The 27887-nt window shown below is 43.0% G+C and overlaps 2 protein-coding genes and 1 long non-coding RNA gene across 3 annotated transcripts in view; 1 reads left to right on the top strand and 2 right to left on the bottom strand.

Moving 5' to 3' along the window:
- PATJ (PATJ crumbs cell polarity complex component) overlaps positions 1 to 11066 on the bottom strand; it is a 143931-nt gene extending 132865 nt beyond the window's left edge. Inside the window, exons 1-5 of the mRNA XM_036388222.1 lie at positions 11004 to 11066; positions 5087 to 5146; positions 4838 to 5004; positions 3076 to 3258; positions 1631 to 1770 (exon numbers count right to left, since the gene is read on the bottom strand). Of these exons, the coding sequence (XP_036244115.1) occupies positions 1631 to 1770; positions 3076 to 3258; positions 4838 to 5004; positions 5087 to 5108 (512 nt within the window). The 5' untranslated portion in view covers positions 5109 to 5146; positions 11004 to 11066. The remainder of the gene's footprint in view (positions 1 to 1630; positions 1771 to 3075; positions 3259 to 4837; positions 5005 to 5086; positions 5147 to 11003) is intronic.
- Positions 11067 to 11807: 741 nt separating this feature from the next.
- Positions 11808 to 13669, bottom strand: LOC118689558 (uncharacterized). Its single transcript, XR_004980640.2, has 2 exons — positions 13583 to 13669; positions 11808 to 12768 (listed from the first exon to the last, which is right to left on the bottom strand). It is a non-coding gene; the product is annotated as an uncharacterized LOC118689558 (long non-coding RNA).
- TM2D1 (TM2 domain containing 1) lies at positions 13627 to 26993 on the top strand. Its single transcript, XM_036387899.2, has 6 exons — positions 13627 to 13825; positions 15086 to 15159; positions 17607 to 17715; positions 21992 to 22083; positions 24796 to 24869; positions 26072 to 26993. Exons 1-6 carry the CDS (start codon positions 13707 to 13709, stop codon positions 26180 to 26182), a joined length of 579 nt encoding a protein of 192 aa, XP_036243792.1. The 5' UTR covers positions 13627 to 13706; the 3' UTR covers positions 26183 to 26993.
- Positions 26994 to 27887: the final 894 nt, after the last annotated feature.

Genomic DNA, 27887 nt, shown 5'->3' with positions numbered 1-27887 from the left:
TACACACTCCATTCCACCCACACTGCTCCAAACTGCCCAGCCACATTTTGCTCCAGCTTTGCCATGGTACAGAAATTTGCTCACTTCTTTACTCTGCTTCTGTGCAAAATTTAATTGCAATTCCCTTATACTTTCTTGATGATATTGAACTACAAAGCGGAAAAAAGTATTTTTGTAGTTACACAATAAAGTAGGAACTATTCTTCATTATGTTCAGCACTACATGATGCCATCTCTAGGGACCCACAGCTCAGGCTTTGATGCTGTTTTGTATCACTATTTATTCTAAAGATTGATGTGCTGCATATTTGTATTTTACTTAAAATTTATAGTATCAAGCTTCAGACGTGAAACTTTCTTGGAGCAACACGCAGTTCAGTTGCTACCTTGAGATAATATAAATTTCACAGTTAATTCACCCCAGTGATGAATTTAGATTTGTGACAAGAGAGAAACCATCACTCATCTCCTTTGTTAAATATTCATTCTGAGCACGAGACCAAACTGTTACATAGACAGACACTGCCTTCAAAGCTCTGTAGGAATCCAAAAAAGTCTCCAGGAGATCTTGTCTCAGAAGCAAAATGGGAAGCATGCTGGGGAAATTTATAAACTCCCAAACAATGTAACTGCACATCTTAACTAAGGCATTTGAAACTTCCTTTTTGTCGTGCCATGTTTAAGATGTTTCCCAGAAATCACTTTCTTCGAGCACTAACCATATTTCAGATTCTCTCATCAAAGAAAGTGAGCAGCAGGTCATCAAATCCTAAAGTGAGATATTCACCCTCCTCTGACATCCGGATCAGTCCATCTGTCTCCACTTTGAAAGAGCCTTAATATGCTTTTCTTTAAGTGTTCTCTGGTGTGTTCTCTGCGGGCCCATCGCCATTATCATTCCAACCTCTCCCCACTCTTTTTGTCATCCTGTGTTGGCACTTCCTGACATGTGTTATTTAAAAAGTGACACCAATGACTTGAAATCTAGACACATTTTTCTTGAGACATAATTCCAAGCACTGCGTTTGTCTCATGCCAACTCTTGCGGTTTTACAATTGCGTTTTATTTTTAAAGGATTGCTCTGTCTTTTGTTGTTGGGTGAAAACCCACAGACAATACAGGAAGAAACTGCCTGAAGCCTCGATTCTATGATGACATCTGTGCAGGGATCTGTTGGGAGGAGTGGATCTAAATTTACACAGGAAACAAACAGTAAAACCAACTATAAATAGGGCATTGTCAGAGGCACGTTAATAAAGGGGGGAAAAAAAATCTTTCAGGGACACAATGCATAAAAATTAAAAAGGAATCTAATTTTTATTTTCTTTGTATTCTTTTCTGAGTTTTCTTTTGGTTTTTTAATCAGGACTCAAGATTCTCCAAAGTGAGTCATAATTTCTGTAAATTCCATTTATGAATGGCTTGGAAATTTAAAACTCATCTGAAAACTTGATCCTCAAAACATGAGTCCCTTTCAGCTGAAAAGCCAGAATTCAAGATACCACCACCAAAATATCCCACCAGATAACCCAGACAAACATGTTATTCTGATTGAGTTTTCAACGTGAAGGTCATGACTTCTCCCTGCATGGAAAATACAATTTTCCAACACAATTATGAAGATCTCACCTGTCAGCTATGCCTCCTGGCTGGACTTCCTTGACAAAGATACCAACTTCTCCCAGGCTGGGATTTTTAAGGGCAACCACACTGAATCCAAGCCCTCCAACAGAAGGTTTATCAATCGTTATTGATTCTATTTGTCTTCCCTAATAAAACAGAAGATAAAATGATTTACTAATTTTCAGTGCAAATGAATGAGCTAGTTGAAAATTTATGAACACTGGGAGAATTGTTCCCCTCCTAAGACTAAACAAAGGCAAAATACTGAATATGTTATTTCTATAAAAGCTCCTCCATTTATTATTTTTAATATGGCAATGTATTGGATATGCAAGCACTCTGAGGTTCTGAAACCTCAGGGAATTTAAGAGCTGCTTTCACACTTCATTCACATTATGAGATGAATTCCAAACTGGATGAAAACTATGAACGAAGTGCTGTCTAGAGCAATATATTTGGGATTTCTGGAAATGCTGTATAGCTAAACTAAATTACTTGTCTTTTGGCTCCCCTTGCTTTTAATGCTGATTTTTAGGTGTGCATTCAAAAAGCGGCAGCTTTTAAATAAAGAAATTAATTTCCTCCCCCTCCCTGCAGCTTCACACTTAATGCTAAAAAAGTTTGCTTTTGCAACTGCCTGTTTTTCAGTTCTAATACAAAATTGCTGGGGTTGTTTACTGGGAAATATTGCTGGGAGAATGCACTGCTATCACAGCTCTTTTATTCCAAAAAAGGTGCAGTCTTTACTGCTAAATCTTATCTCTGATGAGTTAATGACACACTAATGAGAAGAGTAATGCTCAAAATATTACAGCTACATTAAGGTAGTCAATTAGCAACAGTTACTTAATACAGAAAGGCATGACTAAGCAATTAAATTAATGGTTCAAAATAACACAGAACAATACATTTGTGGTATAAATGCCAATCCCACATGGGTGGATGTCTGCACCTGTACAAATTCTTAGGGAATTTGGTACATCTGCATCTGCCTGGCAAAGTTAAGACATACTAAATGAAGAGTTAAATAAAATATTACATGCTAGCTTTTTTAATCCTTTGCACTGTTCATAAAGCTGGTACATTTCCAATTTAAAATGTACTTGATAAACAAGTGCCTCCATCAAAACAACTTTCTGCTGAAAATGTCCATTTTCAATTAAGTGTCATCAAATACCAAAAATGTTTTCTGGCAGCTGAAACTTCCTTACTACGTTGGTGTGTTTGGTAGAAAGTAAAACAGAAAATTGGCAATGGAAGTTAAAAAAACAAAACAAGCCACCAAGCCACTTCCTATTGCTGACATTATCTTCCAGAGGGAAAAGTTCTCCACACCTCTACTCTCTCCTGGTCAGGAGGCACCACGCTTCCAGACACACAACAAAAAAAGCAGCGTGAAATGCTCCAAAATGAAAAAAAAAAGTTTGGTTCACTAAACCTTAGAGCCTTACCTTCGCCATTTGCTGGATGATCATGTTAAATTCATTAACTGCCAGGTTTGGAGTGAAGGCTGATGCTCTGGGTGCAGGTGAAGTGCAAGGTGTCCCAGCAGTGACTGATTTGTCAGCAAACACCAACAGCCCCCTCTTGGTAAAATCAAAATCCACCGAGCGGTCGGGAGGCATGTAATTGAGCTGTTGAAAATGAGCAGAGGTGTGGAAAAGCCATTGAAAACAAAAGAAGGGTTTTCCACAAACACCATTTTATGTGCAGGCCGCCCAAGGAGCAAAAAAACCCTGTGCTCATATATTCCCATTCACACAAATATACTCACCTGTATAAATCAGGCAGTGTTAATACATAATCTATAACCATATCAAATTTAGATGTATTTCAGGAGTTCCCTGTCTTTCAGGAGTTTCAGCTGTGTTTCTACTCCACTCATTTTTCTCTGTTTCTTTCATGCTTCTCCCCTGCCTGTGTTCCCCCTGCACTCTTTTCACCCTGGTATTCCAGAAACAACACATGCAAAAGCACCAAACATTAAAGAGGCTCTCAAGCACTGCTGCAACTGTTAGGGAAACCTGTATAAAATTTTTGGCACAAAAATTCAAGTATTTTGAGTTATTCAGGAGCCTGAGGCCTGGTTTGTATTATCCCCTCCCCAAGGAGAGCCGAGGGTACAAACTACCACTGAACATGTTATCACTGCTGGAACTTGCACTTCTAGTCCTCACTGATAATGAAGAAATGAAAAATATTCCCACTGTGACAAAATAAACTGGAAAATCCCATCCTGAATGAAGCAGCTCATGCTTAAATAGAATTTCAAGAAAGCCCAAATTTTCTAGATACGAGAATCCTGAACATTCCAAATACAAACCCCACTATGTCACAGCCACTTCTTAGATACATTTGCACTTTCATACATTTGTTTAACAGCCTGCAGACGTGCATCCAGGCCTTGGAAGGAAGGGATGCAGCACTTCTGGGAACTTGGGAAGGATGGATAATGAATGGTGGCACAGCCACCACCAGGCCAGGCAGGCAGGAACACCTGCAATACACCTGGCAAGGGACAGCCTTGTCCCCCTGACACCCACCCTGCTGGTCACCCCCTGGTTTTGAGTTTGCTGATGGTTTTAACCTTAGCTGCAGGGTGAGACCTGTCCATGCCCATGTGCACAAAATCAAGTGTCACTTGGCTTTACAAACCAAACCACAGGAGTTCCAACCTCTGCTGAAGCCAAGTCATTGTAAAACTCGCTTGGGTACAGCTGCATCAGAGCTTGGCAAATCTTCAGGCTGGGTTTTCTACACTTTACTTGCCAAAGCAGGTTAAGCATTCTTGTAAAAATTAGCAGGAACTAAGTGATGCTGTCTTTTAGGGAGGAAAAAATGCTGCCAGTGGGCTGATAAACAGCACTTAGCTCCAGTAAAAAACAAAGGATCCCAGTTCCAACACTGCTCAGGACTCCAAACACTGGAGCTGATGTCTTTTGCAGATGTTTTTTTCCAACATAACCCCGCCTGTCCTGCATCCCTTTCAAAGCACGTTGCCCCATGACCTCCTGGTTGCAAAACCACTTCTCATTTCAGCAGTGACTCTGCTGACACCAGCTCCACAGAAGAAAAAAAAGGCCCAACACTCACTAGCAGCAGGTTACAGCCTATTAACGAGAGCGCCCTCGTTAACGCACGCCTACACGCGCTGACCCAAGCTCCACTGGCCCAGAGTCACCATCACACCCACAGCAGGGACTTCACACTCACTTGCTCCTTCAGCTGCTTGATGGATTGCTGGAGAGTCAGGATCTGGTTGAACAGGGGGCTCCTGAGGGTGTTCCTTAGGACAGCCAGGTTTTCCTGGTGCTGGGAATCCCTTTTCTCCTGCAGCTTCGCCTGCAGCCGGTCCAGGATCTGCAGCACCTGCTGCTTATCTGCACCACAGACCAGGCCAGGTTAGGAATGGAGCTGCTTGGCTCAGTGCTCAGCAAAAAGAATCATTTTCAGACCACCTACCTGCTGCTGGATTTTCTGGCATGTTGAGGGGTGGTTTTGGAATTGATCGGAATAACCGAGCTGAGATTTAAAAAAAAAATAAAAAAATCCAATTAATTAATGATAGATCGAAACAGATCAGTAACACTTGATAAATGCAATAATACCACGCTAACTACAAGAAATTGAATTAAAAACTACAAGAAATTTAATAAAAAAATACTACTACCCCTGTTGTCTACCCAAAGTATTTAACAAAGCTCTCAACACAGCCTCAGCACATCCAAAAATTTTTCCTTCTTCCACGTGCTTTTCCTTTCACACACAGGAAGGAATATGAACAACTCTTCCAAACATAAATAAAAATGCAGGTTATGAAAAAAAAAAAACTGAAAAGGAAAAACTGAGACAGACATGTTCAACCAAATTATTTTGAATATCGACATTAAAGTTGTGATCTTCACAGATATACAGAGAGCTAAAATCTACCTATTATTTAGAAGATATTTTCCACCTGATCATTTGTAGACAATATTCCAACATTCTGGATGGCAATATAGGTGAAACTTTGTGTTCCCCCATAAAACAGTGAAGTTCACTCATGGGACAGCACAGAATTAAAGCCCAAAATTTGGCATATTAATCCCTGTTCCAACACATTCCTGAGGAAGATCTGTTCTAATCACAGCCTGATTTACAACAGGTGAAGGAAGCCTGTCCTCCTGCAGGTGTTTGCCTTCCTCTTTTCTACATACACGAACAGCAAAATATCCTTTATTAAGCTTTTAAGGAACAGAATTTCCTTTATCAAGCTCCTCCACAGTGCCAAACAGAGCAGGTCTCCAACAGGGGCTGAGGCCTAGATGGCAGTATAAAAACAACAGACTTGCAATTAGCAGAGATGATAAATTTGTACCCTTGCTTGCATGTTATTAAGTTGATGTGGAGCCTGTCATTCTGAAATCTATCAAGGCAGCTCTACCAAACAAGTTTCCTTCACTTAGTACAAGCTCCTCTGAAAAAATGCAGCCATTTAACAGCACAATTTACATAATTTTAATTCTATCCAGTATATAAGTGTGTAATTTCAGAATAATGCATTTGGAATTATTTTGGAACAAGACTAGCCATATCCCTCTCTCTATATAAAAGCTTTTTATTTATTTTCTAGTGTTGCAGTTCAAGAGGAGCAAGGGTCACGTGGTGAACGTGACACCAGGGCTAGCACATTCCAGGGGCTCTCTCCCAGCAGGACCTCTGACCCTTTCAGCCCTGCCTCTGATGCTCTCTCTGCTCACACTGAAAACATCTGGAACTCTGGGAGGACACTGCTATATTTACCAAAATATGAATTATGCAGGTGAGCAGCATTCCTTCTCCTGCAGAGTCAGGTTAAGTTGATTTACCTAACTGGAAAAAAAGAAGTGGATGGAGGCGTGTCACAAACCACAATTTCAGATTTATGCACCCTTTCCTGTGCATATGCCAGCAGCTCTGGCTCCTGCAGGAATTCCTGCAGAGCTCGGTGCCTTTGTGTGGTTTCCACCTAGGGCCAGGCAGAATGAGTCTCTTTGCAAGACTCCTAACAGATTTAGGAGGTCATTTTAAATCAAACTCGTAGCAAGAGTTGAAGCAGCAGAGCCGTACAACCCCCTGAAAGATTTTCAGGAATGCATCTGCACTTTTGGAAGTGCTGCAGCTTTATTTTCTTTTCCATTCGAAGTAAAACACTTCTAAGAGCACAGCAGCCTTTGATTCTGTGCTGAGAGCTGATTCTGAAGAGCAGATGAAAACACCATTTCCTTACACACTCCTGAGACTTCATCAAACCCAGAAGACAAAACTTAACCTCCTCGACTGAAAATACAGCATGCACCTTAACAAATCAGGACAAAGAATATGGAAATTTGTTCTTTCTTCCCTGTTTAACTTCCCTCCATTCACTTTCCTCCTCTGTTTTTCTACCTCTGATCACCAGTTAAAAGAGGAAAGCGAGCGAACCAAAAGGAGAAAGGCATGGAAAATAACTCCTGTGAGGAAAAGTGGCTTGAAACACCTTTAAACCAGCAGTGGGGAGAGGAAGAGATTAAACCCAGAGAAGAAATCCAGCATGGCAGGAAATAACAACAACCTGACAGCACCATGCCCACCCAAGAGCCAAAGCCAAGAGGCTGGCCCAGCTCCCCAGCCCTCTTTTGTGCATTTATTCTTCCCTTTCCATTCTCCATCTGATCCCACAGTGAGCTGGAACAGGCAGCTAAACACTCAGAAAGGATCCTTCACGTTTTGGTGGGGTGAGCGTTGTGCCCAGTCAGCACTGGCAGGAGGGGGACAAGAGGGCACAGGGTGACATGTCCACACCTCACAGCAGGACCAAACTGCACCGCCAGCAACATCCGTCCCCAGCCCAAAACAGCCTCCCAGTGCTGAGCTAACCACCCCCAAAATTCATCTTTTTTCCTTTGCTGGGGGTGTAATAATAGCAAATATCCAATGGGGAATGACCTGAGAAAACTGGAGATTTACATTTAAGGAGAAGAATTATAGGTAAGAGATCTTGGCTCCATCAAGGTAGAAGTTCCCTGGAAAAGGAGGTACAAAACAGGAGGGAAAAAAAAAAAAAGATTAAAGAAAGTTTCAGCTTCTTGCTCGAGCTGCTCCAAGTGTCCCTAAGAGCCACTTCTGCCAGTGGATGCCCAAGTGGATCTCAGGTGATATAACTGAATAACAGTTCAAGTTTACACAGCACTTTGGGGTTCCTCGTGATCAGAGCTAGCCTCCAGACAGCTTGCAATGCTTTTTAGTGATTTTTTTTTTTTGTGTACAATATGTTAAAACCACGCTCAGTATTTCTTTATTCTCCTTTCTTCTGTAAGAGAGCGGGGAGGAAAAATTAAAGCAAACAGCTCCTTCTGGTGTGATGGGATCCCTGAAAATACAAACTAATTTAGAGTTTTCAAGTCATGGATAATTGAAGACTGGTCTCTAGGACCTGCTTTTGGGCACCAGAGAAACTCACAACTCCAGGCATTATTGATCTCTATGTTTAAGAGCCCAAACAATTTATCATTAAACGCTTTCCAAACGCACTCTAAGTTCAGGCAGAGTGTCAGCATCAGTTGATATATTAGAAAGTCCATTCCTAGGCATTAATTATGAAGAATGATCCAAAACACTTTGGTTTGTCCTGTTAAAATCAGTTAGTGCACTCCACATCCCAGCTCCAGTCTCCAGCTCCTATGGAAACCTCAGTTCAACATTTATGTCACAACTTCCAACATAACCATAAAATCATCGAGGAAATGATGAATTTCAGGAGGTTGAGTGCTTTGTAACCCCAGGACAGCATCCAACTGGGGTTCCACTGTCTTCACTTCTGAGAGCTGAACCCAACACATCCGAGGGAGTGGGAAAGCTTCAGAAGGTTTTGTATGAAATCCCAAGACTTGGATCTTCTTCAAAAGCAGCACAAGGAAAAAGGAATTCCCCCATGCTGGTGCCAGCAGAGGGTCATCAGAAGAGCTGAAAGGTTTAAGTCTTCCATTGCCATCACCCCCCTGCCACTTGCACGGAGACGCTCAGCCCTGGCACATCCCAGAGCCAGAGGGGAGCACGGCATCCCAACATCCCACCAGCAGCCTTGACAAACAGCTGCCCTCCACAAAGGGCTGCTGGAAGCTGGAAATTGAGGGCTTTGCTGCTGGAGGAGGACACAGTTCAGCCAGCACAGATTTTTCTGCCCCTTTTTCCCCACCCATCCACAGCCACCTCTGCCCCACGTCCTTCAACCTGGCCTCCAACAACCTGAATCCCTCCAGGAAAAGTCCAGCCTTATGGGATGTTCTCCCCACTCAGCCTGGCTGGAACCTTTGGGGATATTAAAACCCACAGGTGTCTAACTAACTGCTGCTGTTTCTCAAAGGCTTCTATCACAACCAACCCCAGCAGCCAAAGCGCTCATCCCGATCCAAAGTCACCTTTTTGCACTAATGCAGTTGGAATTTTTCCTGGCCCTGTTATCATGAGTGACTAATACAGTGCATATCGTCCTCCTCATCACAGAGACCTCTGACTTGGAAAATTTCAGTTTAAAGGTTGATAAAAGCAAAAGCAAGGGAAACCAGTATTTGTTAGTGTGATCTTAATCCTAAATTGTCCTAACATGCCATGAGCTGAACTTCAGATAGCCAAAATTTTATAGTTTACATGCCATCAAGTGACTCCATACTGTGAAAAACCACTATTCTAACATGTGTTTTGCTCAGTTTTACTTATACTGTACAGAAAAAAAATCTACTTATACTGTAGAGAAAAAAATTCAGTCAGACCAAGCACAGCACATACACACCTTTCCTCTGAAACCACCTGAACGCTGTGCGGGATTTACAAAAATGCTGTTGAGCACACACTGAGTGCTCCAGGCATTTGACAGAAGGAAAAACATTGAACACTTCTGTGAGTGTGAGTACCTGAACGCTAATACACCACACATCTCCAAGGTGCAGTGGGTCACAGCTAAATATTGTTGAAAATAAAGAAAATACTTCATGGGCAGGCTGAGTTTTAGACATGATTAGGGACTACAGGAGGAGGAAAGTGAAGAAAATACAGCACTCTGCACCTGTGATTACTAGTCTCGGTGCAGATCAAGAGGAGCCTCACTCACTCTCCAGGCATGGTAACTTTAGCAAGCAGAACCTGAATTCCTGTGGACTTCAGCCTCCGGGGAAGCACCGGTGTGGGTTCTCTGCTGTCTGACAGAAGTTGGAGCTCATGCCAAAGCTGCTCTCCACCAGGCAAAAACATGGTCTCAGAAACCTGTTCTCATGGAAAACTCATTCCCAGGACCTAAACATTGTCATTCTCAGTAAATCCTAGGTACTTTGATGACAACTAACAAATCGCTTTGCGGGGAACAGAGCTGTTAGACCTGGAACCACGCTGAACTTTCAAGGGTCACAAATCAAAAAGGAATGCGGAAGAACTGTGTTCCCATTAACCACCCATAAACAAAGCAAAAACCTGCTCTGCTAAGAATCCCTGGGCTGACAGGCACTGGATGGGAAGTGTTGCAACAGGTGTGTTACTTCCCTCCTCTCCTCCCCTGAGCCAGCCTGTCCGAGCAATGGGAACACAACAACACAGCACCAGGATGGCTCCAGTGCCATGGAGAGCCCTTGGCTGCCATCAAGGAGCCACACAGCCCTGCCCTGTCAGGCTCTCAGGGACTTGTTGAGGTCCCTGGTGCCAGAGGGGCTTTCACATGGGGAGCTCTGGATGAGTGCAGGCTGGTATCCTGGCCATGGCTGGACTGGCCAAGTTGCTGTTCACAGGTCTGGCTCTGGAAGCAGGAGATGGTTGGAAACCCTTTGAGAATTCCAGGATGGGTCACGTTGGAAGGAAACACAGCTGGGTCATCTGGTCAACCCTCCCTGCTCAAGCAGGGCCATCCCTGAGCACAAGGTACAGGATTGGGTCCAAATGGTTCTGGAATGCCCCCAGTGAGGGAAACTCCACACCCGCTCTGGACAATCAATTCCAGTGCTCTGCCATCCTCACGGGAAAAAAGCTCATCCTCACATCAGGAGGAACTTCCTGGGCATCAGCTCCTACCCACCACCTCCTGTTCTATTGCTTGGCACCACCAGGCAGAGCCCAGCTCCATCCTCTTGGCAGGCTGGCATACTCGTCACAGATAAACACAGGTTTTATCCCCTGTGTTTCAGGGGATAAAACACACACACATTTCACCCGGTGATCCACATGGCCGTGTCCGAAGGGGAATTCACCCCTGGTCCACGCCGACCGCCCGTGCCCCCCTCCCACCTCACCCCACCCCAGCCGTGCCATCCCCGGGCGGCCGCGGTACCTGCGGGCGGGGTGCGGGGAGCTCGGGGTGCGGGGAGCTCGGGGGGCCGGGATGGCCGGCGGCGCTCACCTGGGCGGAAGCGGGAAGCGAGGGGCGATCCCGGCTCACCTGCGGCGCAGGAAGCCGGGGCGGCGCGGCAGGAGAGCCGCCTCCCGAGGGACGGCCGGGGCTCGGCCCCTCCCGGCCCCGCGCTCCGCCGGGACACGGGCTCCGGCCGCCGCGGGAAGTGCGGCGCTTGCGGTTCAGAGCCGAAATTTACTTTTTAGTCTATTTCCAGGTGAGCCTGACCCGCCGTGGCTTGGATCTACCGTGTGGCCTCCCCAGTGAAGGCGAACCGCGTGTGTAAATATTGTAGAAAGGCTTATTTTTCACTTATTTGCAGCACATCGGTGTCCAGACTCAATGATAGTCTGTGATTCTGTGTTTTGAACTCCCTACAGAGAGGCACGTACAGCCGGCTTGGTGTGAGGGCTCTGTTCCCTTTGGACACAGGGGTGTAGATTCGGGTGAACCTAATATAGGTAAAATAATATTTTTGTAATAATATGCTGTGCTCAGTCCCAGCAGCGCAGCCCCCACTACTTCACAGAAGGGAATGGGAAAAAACCTGTAGGAAGAACTCGGATGGAGTAAAGGGATTGCAAGACTTCTCCCACAGCACCCCAAAACACACAACGTCACTGTGGCTTCCAAGACACAGAACTGTTGTCCAGGATGGCAATAGAAACAAAATTCTCCTTCTGCTAGTCACAAAATAGTGAGCAAGCACCATTTTAGTTGAAATTAATTGTGTGAACTGTGTGTGCTTTCTGAAACCTGTACATTAGTCTGCTGACTTACTAAAATTATATATATACACACATAAAATAGTCAAAGTTGATAAATACAATTTTTATTCTGCTACACAGTTTCATGAGCCCGTCTGGCGACCTTACACGGCCCCGCTGGTTGAACGGGGTAAGAAGAGGTTTGGAAATCAATCTCTCATGAGTTCAGATTGATTTCCCCCTGTTCTGGCACCCGTTTGGTTTCACTGAGTGGTGTTTTGCTAAGAACACAGCACTCCATCCCCCTTCCAAAGGATCCCGAGCGCTCAGCTGCCCGGCCCGAACTCTCACTTTTAATTAATGTGGCGCTCGTGAGAAGTGACAATTTTCCTGACAGTGATGAACAGCGAGCAGTGTATTTATCCACGCGAGAGACGCGCCGCAGACAGAAGAGCCGGGCACTTTTCCCATCAGTGCACCTCCGTCTCCATCTCCCAGGGCTGAGTTCATCCCGGAGCACGCTCTGGCCCTGCCCTTTCGCTTCCAGTCGCTGAGAGAAGTATCAATTTTCATTTGCATGCTTTGCCCGCTGAACTCCAGGCTGCCAATTCAGTTGATGCGAAATCTCCCCAAAAGCTGTTAGATGGCAATATTTCACATCGCTGGCTGAGCTCTTTGTCAGCCGTCCACACGTTTTAAAGCCGTGTTTCTGCGGATTCTTGGAATATCTGGTACCTTCTTTGGTACTGACAGGCACCAGACAAGTCACCACACACCAAAATAATGCCCAGAAAACCCAAAAGACTTCCAAAAGGATGGGTAGTGATGATCTTCTCCTCAGTACTATTTCAGAGTTGTTTTTCCAGCTTTTTAGGTTCGGTTTTCCAGTTTTTAGGCCCCTACTTGTTTTTCAGGAAACACTTCTTGAGCAGATGTAAACTTGGGACAGTGGTGTTGCCTTTCCTGGGTGTGTTTAATCCAAAGGACCTCTCCATCTCCTGTAAACACTCCAGAATCCCTTAGCAGTTCCTAAGTGGAAAACTGATGCCTTCAAACACCAAAGAAACCTGAAATAACCACAATAGAAAAACAATTAATAACTGTCATGTTAGGGAGAATAGGAAAAGGTTTGTAATCACCACAAAATACCTTGTGAAGAGCAAATGCTGATGAAAAGCTTGCCTGCTCCAGGAATTCGGTATTCATTTAAAAATTGAAATAAAGAGCATTTTTAACAATGCAGTTTTGTGTGAAAACAGGTTAAGATTTTCAATTTATTTCTTTAATCCAACTGCTGTGGGTGTGCTGGACACAGTGTCAGCACACCAGGCCCACCTGAATGACAGGGGATGCATAAGTCTGGGTTTAGCAGGTTTGGCAGGTCACGCCTTTTACTTCTGCTGGGCTTTTTCAACACATTATTCAAGTACCCAGTAAACTCCAGACACCAGCGGGTACACCCAAAGGTGCGATTTCGCTGGGTGGACGAGTGCTATACCGTGGGTGTTTGGAAGAGCGGGCAGGGTTCACCTCACCCAGCCCCGCCGCTCGGTTCAGGGCGAGTCCTGCCCGCGGTGCCAGCACCCGGAGCGGCCCCAGCCCCGCTGTGGGAGCCGCCTCAGGGCTCCTCACGGCTCTCCTCCATCCCGGGGCCCTCACACCCGACATCTTTAGTGCGGGCAAGAGCGGGGCCGGTGCCGGCCGCCGGGCGCGGCCATCTTTACTCGGGGCGCGACCCGTCCCAGCGCCGGGCCCTGCGAGCGCCATCTTGAGTGAGGGCGCGCTCTGCCCTCAGCGCGGCCTCGCCCGCCATATTTAATGAGGTCACCCCCTCACCACTCCAAAAAAACCCTTAAGCCCCCCCAAAAGCCTAACCCGTACCCTCAGCAAGCCACGAACACCTCGGGATCCCCCTCGGTTTCTCCCCGCAGCCAGCGCGGGCTCTCCCCGCGGCGGAGCCGCTCCGCTCCTCCCCGGGTCAGCTGACGGCGGCGGCGGTCCCGTCATGGCCGCCCAGAGCGGCGCGGCTGAGGCGCTGGTCCTGCTTCTCCTCTGCTTGTCAGCCCTGGAGGGAGCAGCGGGCTCGGAGCCGCCGCTCAAGTGCGAGGAGCTGCGGCTGGGGCAATATCCTGAGCGGGGCCGGGGTCGGATCGGGGGCGGTTGTGGGTGGCGGTGGGCCCGCTGTGAGGGGGGGCAGCGCTTGTGGGGAGGGGAAGGGGCGGTGGGGACCGTGAGGGGCCGGGCAGGGCCGGGGGGTCGGGGAGAGCTCAGGGTGGGAGCCCCGAGGGGGTCTCGGCTGGCAGGAGCGGGACAGGGCTCCTCAGGGTGCGGGAATTGAGGACACGGCCTCAAGCTGCGCCAGGGGATTGTTCAGGTTGGACATCAGGGGAAATTTATTCACAAAAAGGGTGTTTAGGCGTTGGAAGGGCTGCCCCGGGATGTGGAGGTGTCCAAAGAACGACTGAGTGTGGCACTCAGTGCTCTGATCTGGGTGACAAGGAGGGCATCAGTCACAGGTTGGACTCGATGGTCTCAGAGGGCTTTTCCAACCTAATTCATTTTGTGATTTCTGGTGGTACTGTGTGTGCCCCAGCGCGTGCTTGGGTTGTCCTTCAAAGAGATTGCTATGGGATGAGAGAGCCCGCTCTGCCACCACTCTGCCTTATTTATTATTTGCAGGAGCGAGACGTGGAGACTTTGCCATTTTTTCAGGAAATAATGTGTTTCTGTGCCCTGCACAGCTCCGAGGAGCAGGAGGTGTGAGGCTCCTGGCTCTCCAAGGCACCTCTTGCCCTCCCCAGAACATGTTGGTTGATGGCAGCTGACATTTTTTGATGATCAAAAGTGTCAGGAAAGCAAATCTTGGAAAAGCTTGCCTCATCTCCTGCTTTACTTGGCTGTGGGAGTTGAGACCTCTGGAAGTCAGTTCCTTCTCAGTTTGTTCCTGCACCAAATTCCTGGCATTTCAGATGCTCATTTTTACGCATTCGTTGAATTTTGCGTGTTCCCGTATATTCAATTTCCTCAACCAAATGCCTCAATTTCAAGGCACTGTGGTATTTAAATAAGGGAACAAGACCAGATGAGGCGTGTGCTACCTTGTTGCCTCCAAATACAGAGGCTGTGACTGATAAATATTGTAGTTCCTTTAGGTAGTGCTGACTGCAGCACTAATTAAACGTGGGGCTTATGCGATATATTGGTGTATTAAATTGGATTAGCAGATTTGCTGCATGGTAATGTGCTGCTCCTCTTTTGGGGGATGGGTAGGCACCAACATCAAGGTGCATCTTAAATCCTCGGGGTTTAAAGAGGGTGGAATAAATTGCTGTTAAACCTGTTGTAGTGTTTGATATGAAAACTGTTTTCCTCAATTACCTGAACGTATATGTGTGATGAGCCTAAAATAGACAATAGCACACAAGAACCAATGAATTGCACAAATCACACAGCATATGGTAAGGATTTCTAACTTATATTGATTAACTATGTTTTTTTCAAGGAAGTGTTCAATTTACCCGTTTGTGTATCTACTTGATGAGCTGTATAAAAGATGGGATTAGTAATATCATTAGTCTGAAAGCCCGAAACACTTGTGTGGATTGGGTGCTTTGCTAAACAGGAATAAATACTCTGTCTCTGATTGGTACTTTTGTAAGTGAGGTTTCTGGTAAATCTCTTCAATGTATGTTACACCCTTTAGGCTCTGTCCTGCACCACTGTGATTAAAACAAACCATTCCTGTCATACTGATTTTGCATATAATTATTAAAAGAATTGACATGTGACAGAACAGCCTTCAAAATCTTCTAATTTTAAAGGGTTTTTTTCTTAAGGCAACATAGTGCCTTCCATCATCACCAGGTCTTGGTGCATGAGGCTCTATTTTGAAAGCACATTTATTTGATGTTCAGCTCTGACATACTTCAGAGCACAACAGAAAAATTCATAACTTGATTACTTATTTTCCTACCTGTGCTTAACTTTGATGTTCCCAGGCATTGAAATAAATGGTCTGTGTTTGATGGCACAGCAAATTCTCTTTATGTGCACCCCTGATTTAAAATCATGGAATTACAGAATAGTTTGGGTTAAGGGACCTTAAACCTCATCCAGTGCCACCCCTGCCATGGCAGGGACACCTTCCACTGTCCCAGGGTGCTCCAAGCCCTGTCCAACCTGGCCTTGGACACTGCCAGGGATGGGGAGCCCACAAAATTCATGTGTGTTCATATTTTGCTTCCTATAAGTGCTGACTGACTTTCTTCTGGGATAGTGAAGATAATTTCAGACACTGGGTGGAAATACTTCCCACAATGTATCCTTTAAATAAAGTTTTTTCAGTTCTTTCCATCACTTTAACATTGTGTCCCTGACTATAAATGGGCACTCGGAGACCAGAAAAAATACTGCACAGTTTGAGATTGATCATAACTCAAGATTATCAGTTGTTAAACTAATTACCATGTGATTGTATTTAATACACTGCACTTTTGAACAGGAGATAAGCTTCAGAGTAGAACAAGTGGCTGAATTAATTAACACTGTTGCTTTGTGTAGCATTTTTACACACACACACACCAGTTTTTAGATTGTCCTCACAGTATTTGAATTGCTTATTTTCAGTATTACCTAAGTAATAAAGAATTAATTTCTGGATCATACTTGAAACACTACAATTTCTGATCACTTTCTGTGATCCCTTACCCAGACAAACAGGGGTTTAATTCAAAGCAGCAAGGTGATGTCATTGAGTAGAAGGTTTGGAGTCTTTGGAGTGACACTTACGTTATATCTTAACTGTGCTGGGTTTATTCTAATAATGGAAAACAACCTCCTTGCTTAATTTGCTTTACAAAAAATAATGTTTATTTTTGTAATTGCCTTAGATTAGGCACATTGATCAGTAGCATCATGGAATGATTTGGGTTGGAAGGGACTTTAAAGACCATCTCATTTCAACCTCTGCCATGGGCAGGGACAACTTCCACTATCCCAGGCTGCTCCAAGCCCTGTTTAACCTGGCTTTGGACACTTCCAGGGGTGGGGTATAAAATCCATGTAAGATTTTATAGCAGTTAAGTCCACACATAACTCAAATCTTATTTTATTTTTTGGCTATATGCAATATGGATAGTCATTAAAAAAATCCATCTCTTGCCTGTGTGCATTAATGGAAAATCTGGAAAGAATGTTAAACCTGGCTTGCAGTTTTATTGGAATTAGCCAACAGGACTCACAAGTACTGAAGGCTGATAGAAAGTGGGTAAAGGACAGATATTTTTTCCTTTAAAACAACAGACTACAGCACTGGAGAGTGCCTAATATTCTGGTAATACATTGAAAACTTTAGCAGGTGTGACTTTCTGCTGTGATTTCCACTTTGGTTCCCCTAAGAGTCAAGAAAAATGGAATAATTTGGGTAGAAAGACCCTTCAGGAAGTTGCATAGTCCAGCCTCCTGCTCCAAGCAGTGTTGGCACTGAATTCCAACCAGGTTGCTCAGGGCTTTGTGCAGTCAGACCTTGAAAACCTCCAGGGATGGTGATGGCATGACTTCTATGGGCAACTGGTTCCAATATTTGACTGTTCTCATGATGAAAATCTTCTCTGTAAGTCAGCTTCAGGTTTCTCATTGACTCATATTGAAGCCAGAGTGGAAATTACAACAGAATTGGGGCAGCAATTAGGTTTGTATATATTGCTTAAAATGTAGCAAAGAAAAACTAAACTAGGAGTTAGTGGTAGGACTGGCTTAAAAAATATTTTAAACAAGTAATTTTGTGTGAACTGTGCTTTGTATCAAGACTTGCACAGTAGAACCTAATTTGTTTCACTTGTGTGTAGTCAGAAAACTGCTCTGAGTGTCAGTTACTGCTTAATATCAAATCATTTTTTGTCCTCAGTTCAATGTCTGCCAGCACCAAATATTACTTGCAGAGATCACCTTGGCATAGAGAAAGTCTTTACGGGACGTGAAGTTGGATTTTACAAGGCCATTGAGTGTCGCAATGTGTGAGTACTCTTTGGATCTGAAAAACTGAAGTTTGTCCAAAATTGTATGCTGTGTTGGCAGAAGGAAAATAGAAGTAAGACAGAACCATGCACATTTTGCCCAGTAGTTAATCCCCTAATAAACACTACAAGGATGCAACACAGGGTCATGGCAAGGGTTGGGTTGGGAGGGACCTTAAAGCCCATCTCATTCCATCCCCCCGCCATGGCCAGGGGCGCCTTCCACTAGAGCAGGTCACTCTAAATGTGCATGGTCGTATGGAAATCTATCAGTCTGTCCTTTTCTTCTTGTTGTTTAGTTATGTTTGTGTCTTTGCTTTACCTTATTCTTTTACCTTTGCTTTACTTTGTACTTCAGCTTGGCAAAATTTTGCTCCAAATGCGGAGGCCACATTTCACATGTGTTTAAAATCAGCACAGTTGCTGGAAGGAGCTGTTGGGGACACCCTCCATCCCCTTCCCTGACAGACCCCAGGACATCAGGGAGCTGCCCTGGGTTGGAGCTGCCTTGGATCAGTTCCCCAGTTTGAGTCACAGTACAGTGGCTTCAAGTGCCGGTGCCAGCGCAGGGAGGAGGGTGACTCAAGGATAAAACAGAGAGGACAAAGGAGGGCTGGACAGGGCTCTGCTGCTCAGTGCTGCATGCCAGTTTAAAGTGTGCCTGTAGCTGCTGCTGAAGTTCTGTGATGCATGAATTTTAGGGGAGCTTCAGGGTATCTGCAGCTCCCCCCAAAATCTATAACAGAAACTGTTTCTATTTTGAAACTTTTGTGTTTAATCCAATCCACAGTGCTTGTTTCTGGTACATGAATGGTGGACCTCCTTTTTGTAAAGCACATTGTGAGTGATGGAGAGCTCTGGATACCAATAAATGTTCCAACTGGCCAGTGCTAATGATCAGCCAGCACCTGTCACTACCATTTGTCTCCTCTTTTTCTGGGATTCACACTGGAACCTTTTTCTTTTGTCCTACTGGAATCCTTGGGAATTAATACTGGATACCTCCCTATCACTCTAGTGGGCAGATAACTCTGATGTGCTACTTGCTGCTCAGTAATTTGCCTAACTCAGAAGTACAGCTCTGCCTCTTAGTTTCATAAATATTTTCTCTGTATTTAGTCTTCTCAGCAGTCAAAGCTCAGCAAACTGAAGAAAACATATTATTACATCTAATCAGATTTAAATGCCAGCAAAGTAGACGTCAGTCACATTTTTGTCCAGAAACAATTGTGTTTCAGTCCCATCTGTGATGGGGGCTGAGGAGAAGATGAGCTATACTAGTTTAGTGAAATTGCTTCCTCTTTAGATTAGATGGAAATTTCTATGTTTGGAGGTTTTTTGTATACATATTTTTTTGGTTTAGTATATTTTCTGGAAACACTTTTTAAAGGTAGCTTTTCTTTACATTTATTTATTAAAATCCAGATCTGTAGGCAGAGAAATGTCTTCCTTCCTATAATATCTGTTACTTGATCATGACTGTTATTTATAATGAATAATCAATGGTTGCACTGCCAAAACAACTCGTTCTGACTTTTCCAGTCCCTCAACTCTTGGTATGGCAGAAAGAGAAGAGAATCTTTTTGGACTGAAAATTCCAGTAAAATACAACTGTGAACGTAGATAGAGTTACACAAGGATGTCCTTCATAATGTCCTAAAACCAGTAAAAAATGGCAGCAAGATTAATATCACCATCCTTCATCTGCACACTTATTTAAAACGTGGTCCAGTCACTGACAGACCTTTTATGAGACACTTTGAATGTTACCTAAGTGTTAGAAATATTGTTTTAAGCAGGAATCTCCAGCTTACTATTACAACAATTGCCCTGCCTTTTTTATTGGTTTTTGGAGATTTTCCAGCATCGTACTGAGTTTTGGTAAAAACTGTAACTGTAGAAATAACTGCACATTATTTAACCAGAAAATTAGTTTGAGAAGGCATCTTCCCATGGCAGGATTATCCCAGCACAGGGACAGCAGGTGAATCTCTATCCCCATCTTTTATGAAGGACAAATCAGCAAGCTGTCCTTAACCAAAAATGTAATTTAGTTTTGGGAAGTTCTGGGGTCCAGTTATTTTAGAGCAAGACCAGGAGATGTTCTATGTTTGTGTGAGTGAATGTGTTAAAGTTCAGGTATCCTAGTAATAATTCAAGGAAAAGCTTGTAAGGTTGTTGTTCCAGCAAAGAGGTAGTGGGAGTCAAGATTGCTTAGGTTTGGCTTTAATCTGATGTTTTGGAGGTAGATCTTATTTTTGGCTAAATTCTAGAATCTCCCAGATTGGCATTATCATATATTTTACTTAATAAGTGCAGGCCCTGTTGCTGCAGAGTTAAAATGTCCATTGTTCAAGTGTTGCCCTTCCAGGGAGGGAGGCCATGGAATGATTCTCTGTGAAATTCATGGGGTTTGGTGTGGACAGGTCTTTGAGCAGAGCCAAGAGACCCTGGAAGAGCAACCTACAGCAGCACCTGCTCTTGTCAACTGCTGTGGAAGAGCTGGGAGGAAAAGTTTTTAACTTGGCAGCTGGAAGAAATGCATGCAGAGAAGATAAAGGTTGGATGAGGCTGAGGAGCAAGAGAAAATCAAGAGGAACCGACAAGAAATTGCATCTTTTTACCCAGCTGTAGAAATTCCTTTAAATGCTCGGGATGTGTAATTTTCCTACTCACTGGTTTACTCTTTGTGCATGTTTTTGTCTGAAGGAGTAAGGCAAAGGAAACAGCAGAGTGGATGCAGCCTTGTTTGTTACAGTGCTCTCATGCTTCCCCTTCATCCTGGATTTCTTCTGCCCGTCAGTTTGATGTTGATGAGGTTGCAGAAACTGTTGTGCTTTCAGAAGCATCTCGGTGCATGGGCAAGGGCTCAGTTTATTGCTAGCTGTGATCAGGAGCAAAATTAAAACGTGTTCCCATTTTTTATGTAACAGCTCTTTTTATGCTTTAGTGTCCTTGGAGGGCTGTTGACACTTTGTAGTTGATAAACAATTTCCAACAGTTTACCTCAAGTTTTAAATAAACCCATTAGTGTTCTTTACAGTGGAAACAAGACAGTTCTAAAGATGATAATTTACGTTACATTAGGTTCCAGGAATGCCCTGTGTGTTCTGTGTTGCTAATAAACACCAAGTAACAAATACTGAGGTAAAAGTCACAGTTTAATCACTTAATGTTGCCATTAGGTTTTAAAGTCAGCAAATTTAGATAATAAGCAAAAAAGGTAGGTCTCTACTTGGCATTGAAAATGCTTAATAAAAGTGCTTGGACTTTTGTCAGCTACTGTCTTTTTGAGACTGTTTTATTCAACTGTCAACCAAGAGTTTAATTTGGGCCTATTAAATAATTGCTGGCACGTAGTGGTGCACGTATCAAAACAGTGAATTACTGAATATTTTTCAGTTCTAATTACATTTGGGTTTGCTGTTCAGGAGCTCGCTGTTGGCCGAGGCAGCAGTTCCAGCATTGAGAGCAATATGTTTTTAGCTCCCTTATTAGTGCAAGGTTCTCCAGCAGGGACTGCACTTACAGGTGGTTTGGTGGCTGCATCGCTCCAGCTGTTGGCAAGAATGGTTCCAATTAGGATAAGTCTGAAAAAGTCTGTTCTCTCTGTCTATTTTGTATGACTAACCATGGGAAGCTTAACTTGAGAGCGCCTCTTTACCCCCGTGCATCTCTGTGCTGTCAACAGTTCTTTTCATTGTGACTTTGTGCCATTTACAGTGTAATGAGTGAATCCAAGACTTACTCTTTTTGTTGAATCCTTCCTGCAGCTTCTTCAGCCGGTGGCCATGGTTCATTTCTCCTTCAGATCTCGTGGCAATTACTGTCTCTGCTGACATCTCACCTGCCTGTCCTGTTCCTCTCCATTTGGCTGCATGTGAGACTAATGCCTGCAGACAGTATTCACACACCTCCTGCCTTCCTGGGCTTGTCTCAGTAGGGCTGAACTGTTAGGAGCTGCTCTGTGGAGCTGGGGATGGATCAGCAACTGAATTATGTCTTGACAAGAAATCATCATTTAGTTTCAGAATAATCTGTATTCTGTAAGAGTACAGTTGAGTTGCAGCAGCTGAGGTTCCTTTATGGAGGATGCTTTCCCAGTTTGAAAGCTTAACATTATCAATTCCGCGGCCGTTAATTGAAGATAAATAACAAGTCTGTTGTTTTTATTTAAAACCAGAGCAGCAGGAAAATGAGTCACTACTTTAACAGTCAAAAGTATGAGTGGATATATTTTGCAGTCATTATCTACATTGCTTGTTTCTTTTGGCAGAAATGGATACTCCTACAAAGTGGCAGTGGCTCTGTCCTTATTTCTTGGATGGTTGGGAGCAGATAGATTTTATCTAGGATATCCTGCATTAGGTAAGTTTATTCCTTAATTTTTTTTTTTTGAGGTAAATCTTATTCTTATGACTGACTTGTATGTGAATACTCTTATTTTGAGTAATGAAGGCTGACAGTCACAGTTTTAATATTTAAAACTAGAATCCTTACTTCATGGTCAGGCGAGACAAAGTGCTGCATTATCCTCAGCTTGCTCTTCTCTTGGAGTGCTGACAAATGGAGATGCAGTGTCCAGCAGATAAAATCCTAATAAGCAAATGTGGTTATTGCTACTCAAAGTTTTGCTTTGCATTGATGTTTTATCACAGCATTTTTTGTGAGGCACTGGAGCAGAAGTGGCTCTGCCTCACGTGCCAGCCTTAAATGAGACTTGACTTCACCAGGAAAAGAATGGACAGATTTTACAGCAAACCTGGTGTTTTGGGAGATGGAATTTATTCTGGCAAATGCACACCTTCAAGATAACTCATGGTATTAATAACAATTCTGCAGAAGCTGGGACTTCTAATAAAACCTCTCTCTGGTTTTTAGGACCTCATTCCCAGGATGATGGTGCCACTGACTTTTAAGTAATGGAAATACCTTATTATGACAGGACTGCCCTCACTGGCCTTGTTTCTGGGCTGGACAAAGGGAGTGAATTTAAGTATAGATAGGATGGAGCAATGATGTGGAAAAGGCTGTATGTGTTGCTGTCACTTCAGCCAGAAATTTTGAGTTTCTGCCCATTAAATGCCAACTCTTTTAAATGACATCATCTGTCCTTTTCTATAATCTTGATTAACATCCATGTCTTTTATCCCTGGGATTCTATAATTAGCATTTACTTTGTCCGTCTGTGTCACAAAAAGATACATTTTTGAAAGCAGTCAATAAGGTGCTTTATTTATTTGTACTACTGGATTTGGAATAATAATTTGCAGTAATTATTCTTAATATATTGTGGTAATATAGATTCATAAATCCTTAATTCTTTTGTAGAAGTTCTTTATGGCTAATGCTTTAACCCTACTGGATAATACTGTAGTCAGTAGCCAGAGCTAATATTTAAAATTAAACTCTTCCAAAGCCAGATTTTCAATCTTTTGAAAAGCAAATAGGTAAGAGTAGAAAAGAATAAAAATCAACTCATTGAATTCCTTTACAGTGGCTGATTAGGGATTTCTTAGGTCATCTGTGCCTTGGCAAAAAATGGTTAAGAAAGGTTAATGGCACTGAAATCTTTTTTGCAAGTGTAACGAAGACTGTAAATGCTCTTTGGTTTATTTTTTCCCCTTCTCTTTGTTTAAAGAGCACACAAATACTAACAAGCTATTGAGTATAAAGAAATCAGGAAGGCAACCTCTTCCTCTCCCACACACTGTGAACCAAACCAGGAGTTATTACTGTAGAACAACACTATTTTTTTCCCTCTGTGCTTTAGAGCAGTTTATTTTCTCAGTGTGATCTGCTTGTAGAGAGGGAAGTGAGGAGGAAGAAAAAAAAGCCAACTTTACCCTGCACTCCACAAATAAATGCCAGGTTCAGAAACAGTTCCTCCATCCATTCCCTTAAGTAAAGGTTCCAGTGACAGGGACACCTTCACTGGATCAGCTTGTGCAGAGCTCCATCCAGCCTGGACACTTGCAGGGATCCAGCCACAGCTTCTCTGGGCACCTGTGCCTCACAGGGGAGGGTGCACATGGAATTCTCTTCCATGGGAGACAAATCCAGGCAGTGGGATGCTCTTCCTGCAGGGATGCAGTTCCTCCCCTCCTCTGCCCCTGTGCAGCCCCATAAACAGCCCTGGGGAGAGGAGGTGCTTTAGAGACACATTGGTGCTCTGGAGAGAGAGGATTAACCAAGATCTTCCCTTGGAATAATACTCATAAATATGTAGTTCTCTCTGGATCACATATACATCTATAAATATATATATATATATACACCTATATACCTATATACATATATACCTATATACATATTTATTCTCATATCTATAGTTCTCTCTGGATTACATTCATTGTACAAGAAACTATCAATATTAAAAAAATAAATAAATTTAAGCCAGCCTCTTTTTTTCTGAAGGCATTTTCCAAATGAAGTCTGCCTTGCAGGACAACTTCCAATAAAGCATTCAGCTGTCAGTTGCTATTCCCACATATTTTCTATTAATCTTTCATTTATTTCTATAAAACTGAACATTTTTGAATACAAGTTAAAAAGAAGTGTTTATATATTTTAATATATATTCAAAAGAAATTCATATTTCAGCAAAAATGTAAAAATTATGCAAAGGATTGTTTTCCAAAGTTGCATGTTCTGAAAATCAAATCAGTATGTGCTGCAACTCATGAGGTGGTAGAAAGTCTCTTTCTATTCAGAAGTAAATTTTTCAGCTCAAATTGAGATTTTTCTGTCTGTGCCTCAGTGAAAGGAATATTTCAGTAACCTGATTATCAACTTTTGCCTTTCCTTGTTTAAGAATTTTTAGATGTTAAAAAAAATGTTAATATTTAAAATCTTTAAAGTGTGTTCAGGATGTAGAAATAGGAATATGTGGTTTGGCTTTTTTTCCCCTAATAATTAAAGAAGTTTAACTTTAGTTCTGCTTCTAGATAGATGCATATATATAGATATATAAATACACACATTTTGTGGGGTAAGGGGAGAGTTTGGATGTGATTGCCACCAGTGATGAAATCCCAGGGATTGCCTAAAGGTACATTAAATTTTACTTTTCTTTTTTAGGTTTGTTAAAGTTCTGCACTGTAGGGTTTTGTGGAATTGGGAGCCTAATTGATTTCATACTTATTTCAATGCAGGTAAGTCAGGGCTTTCAAAACAAGATAGAAATCTGTGTTTTTTAAAGCTTTGATTTGATTACTAACACTTTGTTAGCATTTTGGCCTTAAGAACCACTGGATATTGAAAAATCAAGGCATTTATTTTGGCTCTGCTTGTAGATTGGTGTTGTAGAATATAGACACAAAATATCAATATATTTGCTGTTGGAATTAAAACTTAGATTAGCCATCTATAAATAGTGACAATGAATAGCTTGGAAGCCATAGCACCATAAATTCAGGTGGTCAGAAGCTCTTTGTGTGAGGCAGAGTGTGGGACTCAGCATGGGGTGTCCTGCTGCTCCCAGAACCCTCGGGTTCTGTGTTTGCCTGTGCTTTATGCTGATGAAAGGAGACATTGCCACTTCCATTTCCCACCTCTCCTGCAAATTCAAGTCCCTCATCAGCAGAGAGCTGTGACTGAGGGATTCACGAGGGTTAAATCCCCAGCTGGGGTGACATCTTGTGACATCATGAAATTGCCAAATTGTTTTATTCAGCAGCGCAGCCATTTAGCATGAATTGCAAATCGGCTGTGATGAACTCAAAATCCGTCGTGGGTATGGGAGTTGTTTCTGTGGGTTTGTAGGAAAATATTTTAAAAGTGTGCGCTTTGGATCTGTCTTTTGTGTGCATTCTCAAACTCCTTTCTCTGCTCTCTCAGTGATCCTGCTCCAGAGCACTTAACAGATCCAGTTGAGAGTATCTTTCATCTCTCCTTGTTGATCTCCCTGGTGACTCCACATCAATTTAGCACTTCCAGAACAAAAACTCCATGATCTTTCCTCCTCCTCCTCATTCCTTACCTGTTCAGTATTTCAAAGACACTTGTCATCAGCCTAATTCTCTGCTGCCGACCCTCCTTTGTTCAGGAAAAGTGGTTTGGAGCCCACTCATTTGTTAGGCTGGTTTTGTGCCTCAAATCCTGGTCGGATTAGCCGAGTCCCAGTGCCTGGCTGTGTAATTTGGTTGATTAGAAGCCCAGGGGAAATGTTCCTTCTGAGACAGCGCTGGCTAAAACAGTTAAACTGCAGCATAACTTCAAAATAAATCTAGTTTCTGTTTGACTAATTAAGCATGACTAATTTTATGATGGGAAAATTAGCAGTAATTGAGACATTAGCACAAAGTATATATTTCACTTCATATTGAAAAGTCTTGGTTCCTTTTTTCTGTTGCAGATCGTTGGCCCTTCCGACGGCTCCAGCTACATCATCGATTATTACGGGGCCAGGCTGACCCGGCTCAGCATCACCAATGCAACCTTCAGGAAAATGCAGACCTACCCCTAATATCCCTGACTCTGGCAGGGAGTGGCACAAATCCACAGGTGCAGCTGGATTTTACAGCTGGATCCACTGGAATTGCTGAGGATTTACTGATCACCCCTCGTCAGAACCGGAATTTTAAAATGCACGGTGAACAAAGATGATAAAATGTGAAAGTTCCTCACGTGGACAGGTTTGCCTCAAAGGTGGAACTTTGGGGCTGCTCTGTTTCTGGGAGCAGAGGGTTTTGTTGCTGAGTTACATCGTCTGTGAAACGTGCAGACTGTTGCAATTTGCACTGATGTTGTGTCTGTGTCATTTAGAGTGTTACAGAGAGCTGCCGAGAGAGTTGTTCATAATAAGTATGCAGATATTTATTCCATTGAAATTTATAAGAGTTTTAGCATGGATACACCTGGGGGTCTGTCCATGTGGCAGTTTGGAAATTAACTTGAATATCCCCAACCACACAAACTGCCTTTTTTTTTTTTCCCATCCTGTTTTTTTCCCACCCAAAGAGCCCTAAATCTTAGGCTGGTGTAGCCTGTGAAATTGTGTTAATTAAAAGAATTATTTCTTTAAATTTTAGTCAAGTTGCAAAATTTGGTCAAGTTCTGATCAACAGTAGAAATATGGATGTGTAAAAAATAGAACTGTAGATGACATATCACAAAAAAAGAAGGGTGAATGTTGGGGTACCCTGAGGTTAGAAAAACAAATAATTATACTGCTTATTTTGATTTTTTTTTCTTTCCTCTCTTGCAACCATCCGTAGTGAAATAAATACCTTTTTTTTCTCCTGAAAATAAATTGGTGTGTGTGTGTTTTACAGCTACACAGTGTCCAAAGAGTGAATTCTTCATACTACTAAAGCCATTAAAAGGCTCTTATTTTGGGTCAGTTGTGTTTCAGTGCAATAAATTCAGTATCTTCCAAAGCAGTTTGACCAAAGACTTTTGGACAACCAGGATTTCACTGGATGTTCCTTTCAGGAAAAGTATGTACACACAGACAGAAAACATGTCAACAAAATCTTCATGCTGTTTGACCAATTTTAAGCATTCTCTTCACCTTCTAATGAAAACTAGCACTGACTGAGGGAGAAACCCACGCCATAAGAACTTCAGTGTAATTTTTTTTTTTTTACAAAAGTTTGGGCTTGTTTTTTTTTTTGTTTGTCAGGTGAAACTTTCAGCCTGTTATTAATATATCCACTAACCATATTTTAAGGGAATTCCCAAGAATGAGATTCCTAAGTGGATTTATGAAAGCACAATTTGTGAGGTTTAGGCTCTTTTTAACCCACATTAAGCCCAGTGCACAGAGAGCTTTGTAAAGAAATCCTGTTTTTAACCCAAATCAGCATAACCTGACATGTCACGTAATGAGAATAAACCACAAGGAATACTTTGTGCTTAACGTTAATTCTTCCCTTCACGCAAGAAAGATGTGGTTTTGGAATCCTTCCTGCCATGCATTTTCCTTGCGGGTTCAAAGAGACAGGAACACTCTGTCAGCTCCATTCCCTTGCCTGATATTTGTTCTGTCTCCCTTTGCTCCCTCTCTCACTGAATGCTCTTTGTGCTCATCAGTTTTGTTCCCTGAAATACTTTGAAAAACAAGGCAGGAAGTGGATGGAAAGTGGATGTTTGAATCAAGTAAAATCTCCTGCCTAAGATCATCCTGTGACTTGTCTGCTTTTTGTTTTTCCAACCCTGAAGCTGATAAT

The sequence above is a fragment of the Molothrus ater genome, chromosome 9 (genome assembly GCF_012460135.2).
Source record: "Molothrus ater isolate BHLD 08-10-18 breed brown headed cowbird chromosome 9, BPBGC_Mater_1.1, whole genome shotgun sequence".
Lineage (NCBI taxonomy): Eukaryota > Metazoa > Chordata > Aves > Passeriformes > Icteridae > Molothrus > Molothrus ater.
The sequence above is the reverse complement of the archived record's forward strand: the minus strand, read 5'-3'. Positions and strand labels throughout refer to the sequence as shown.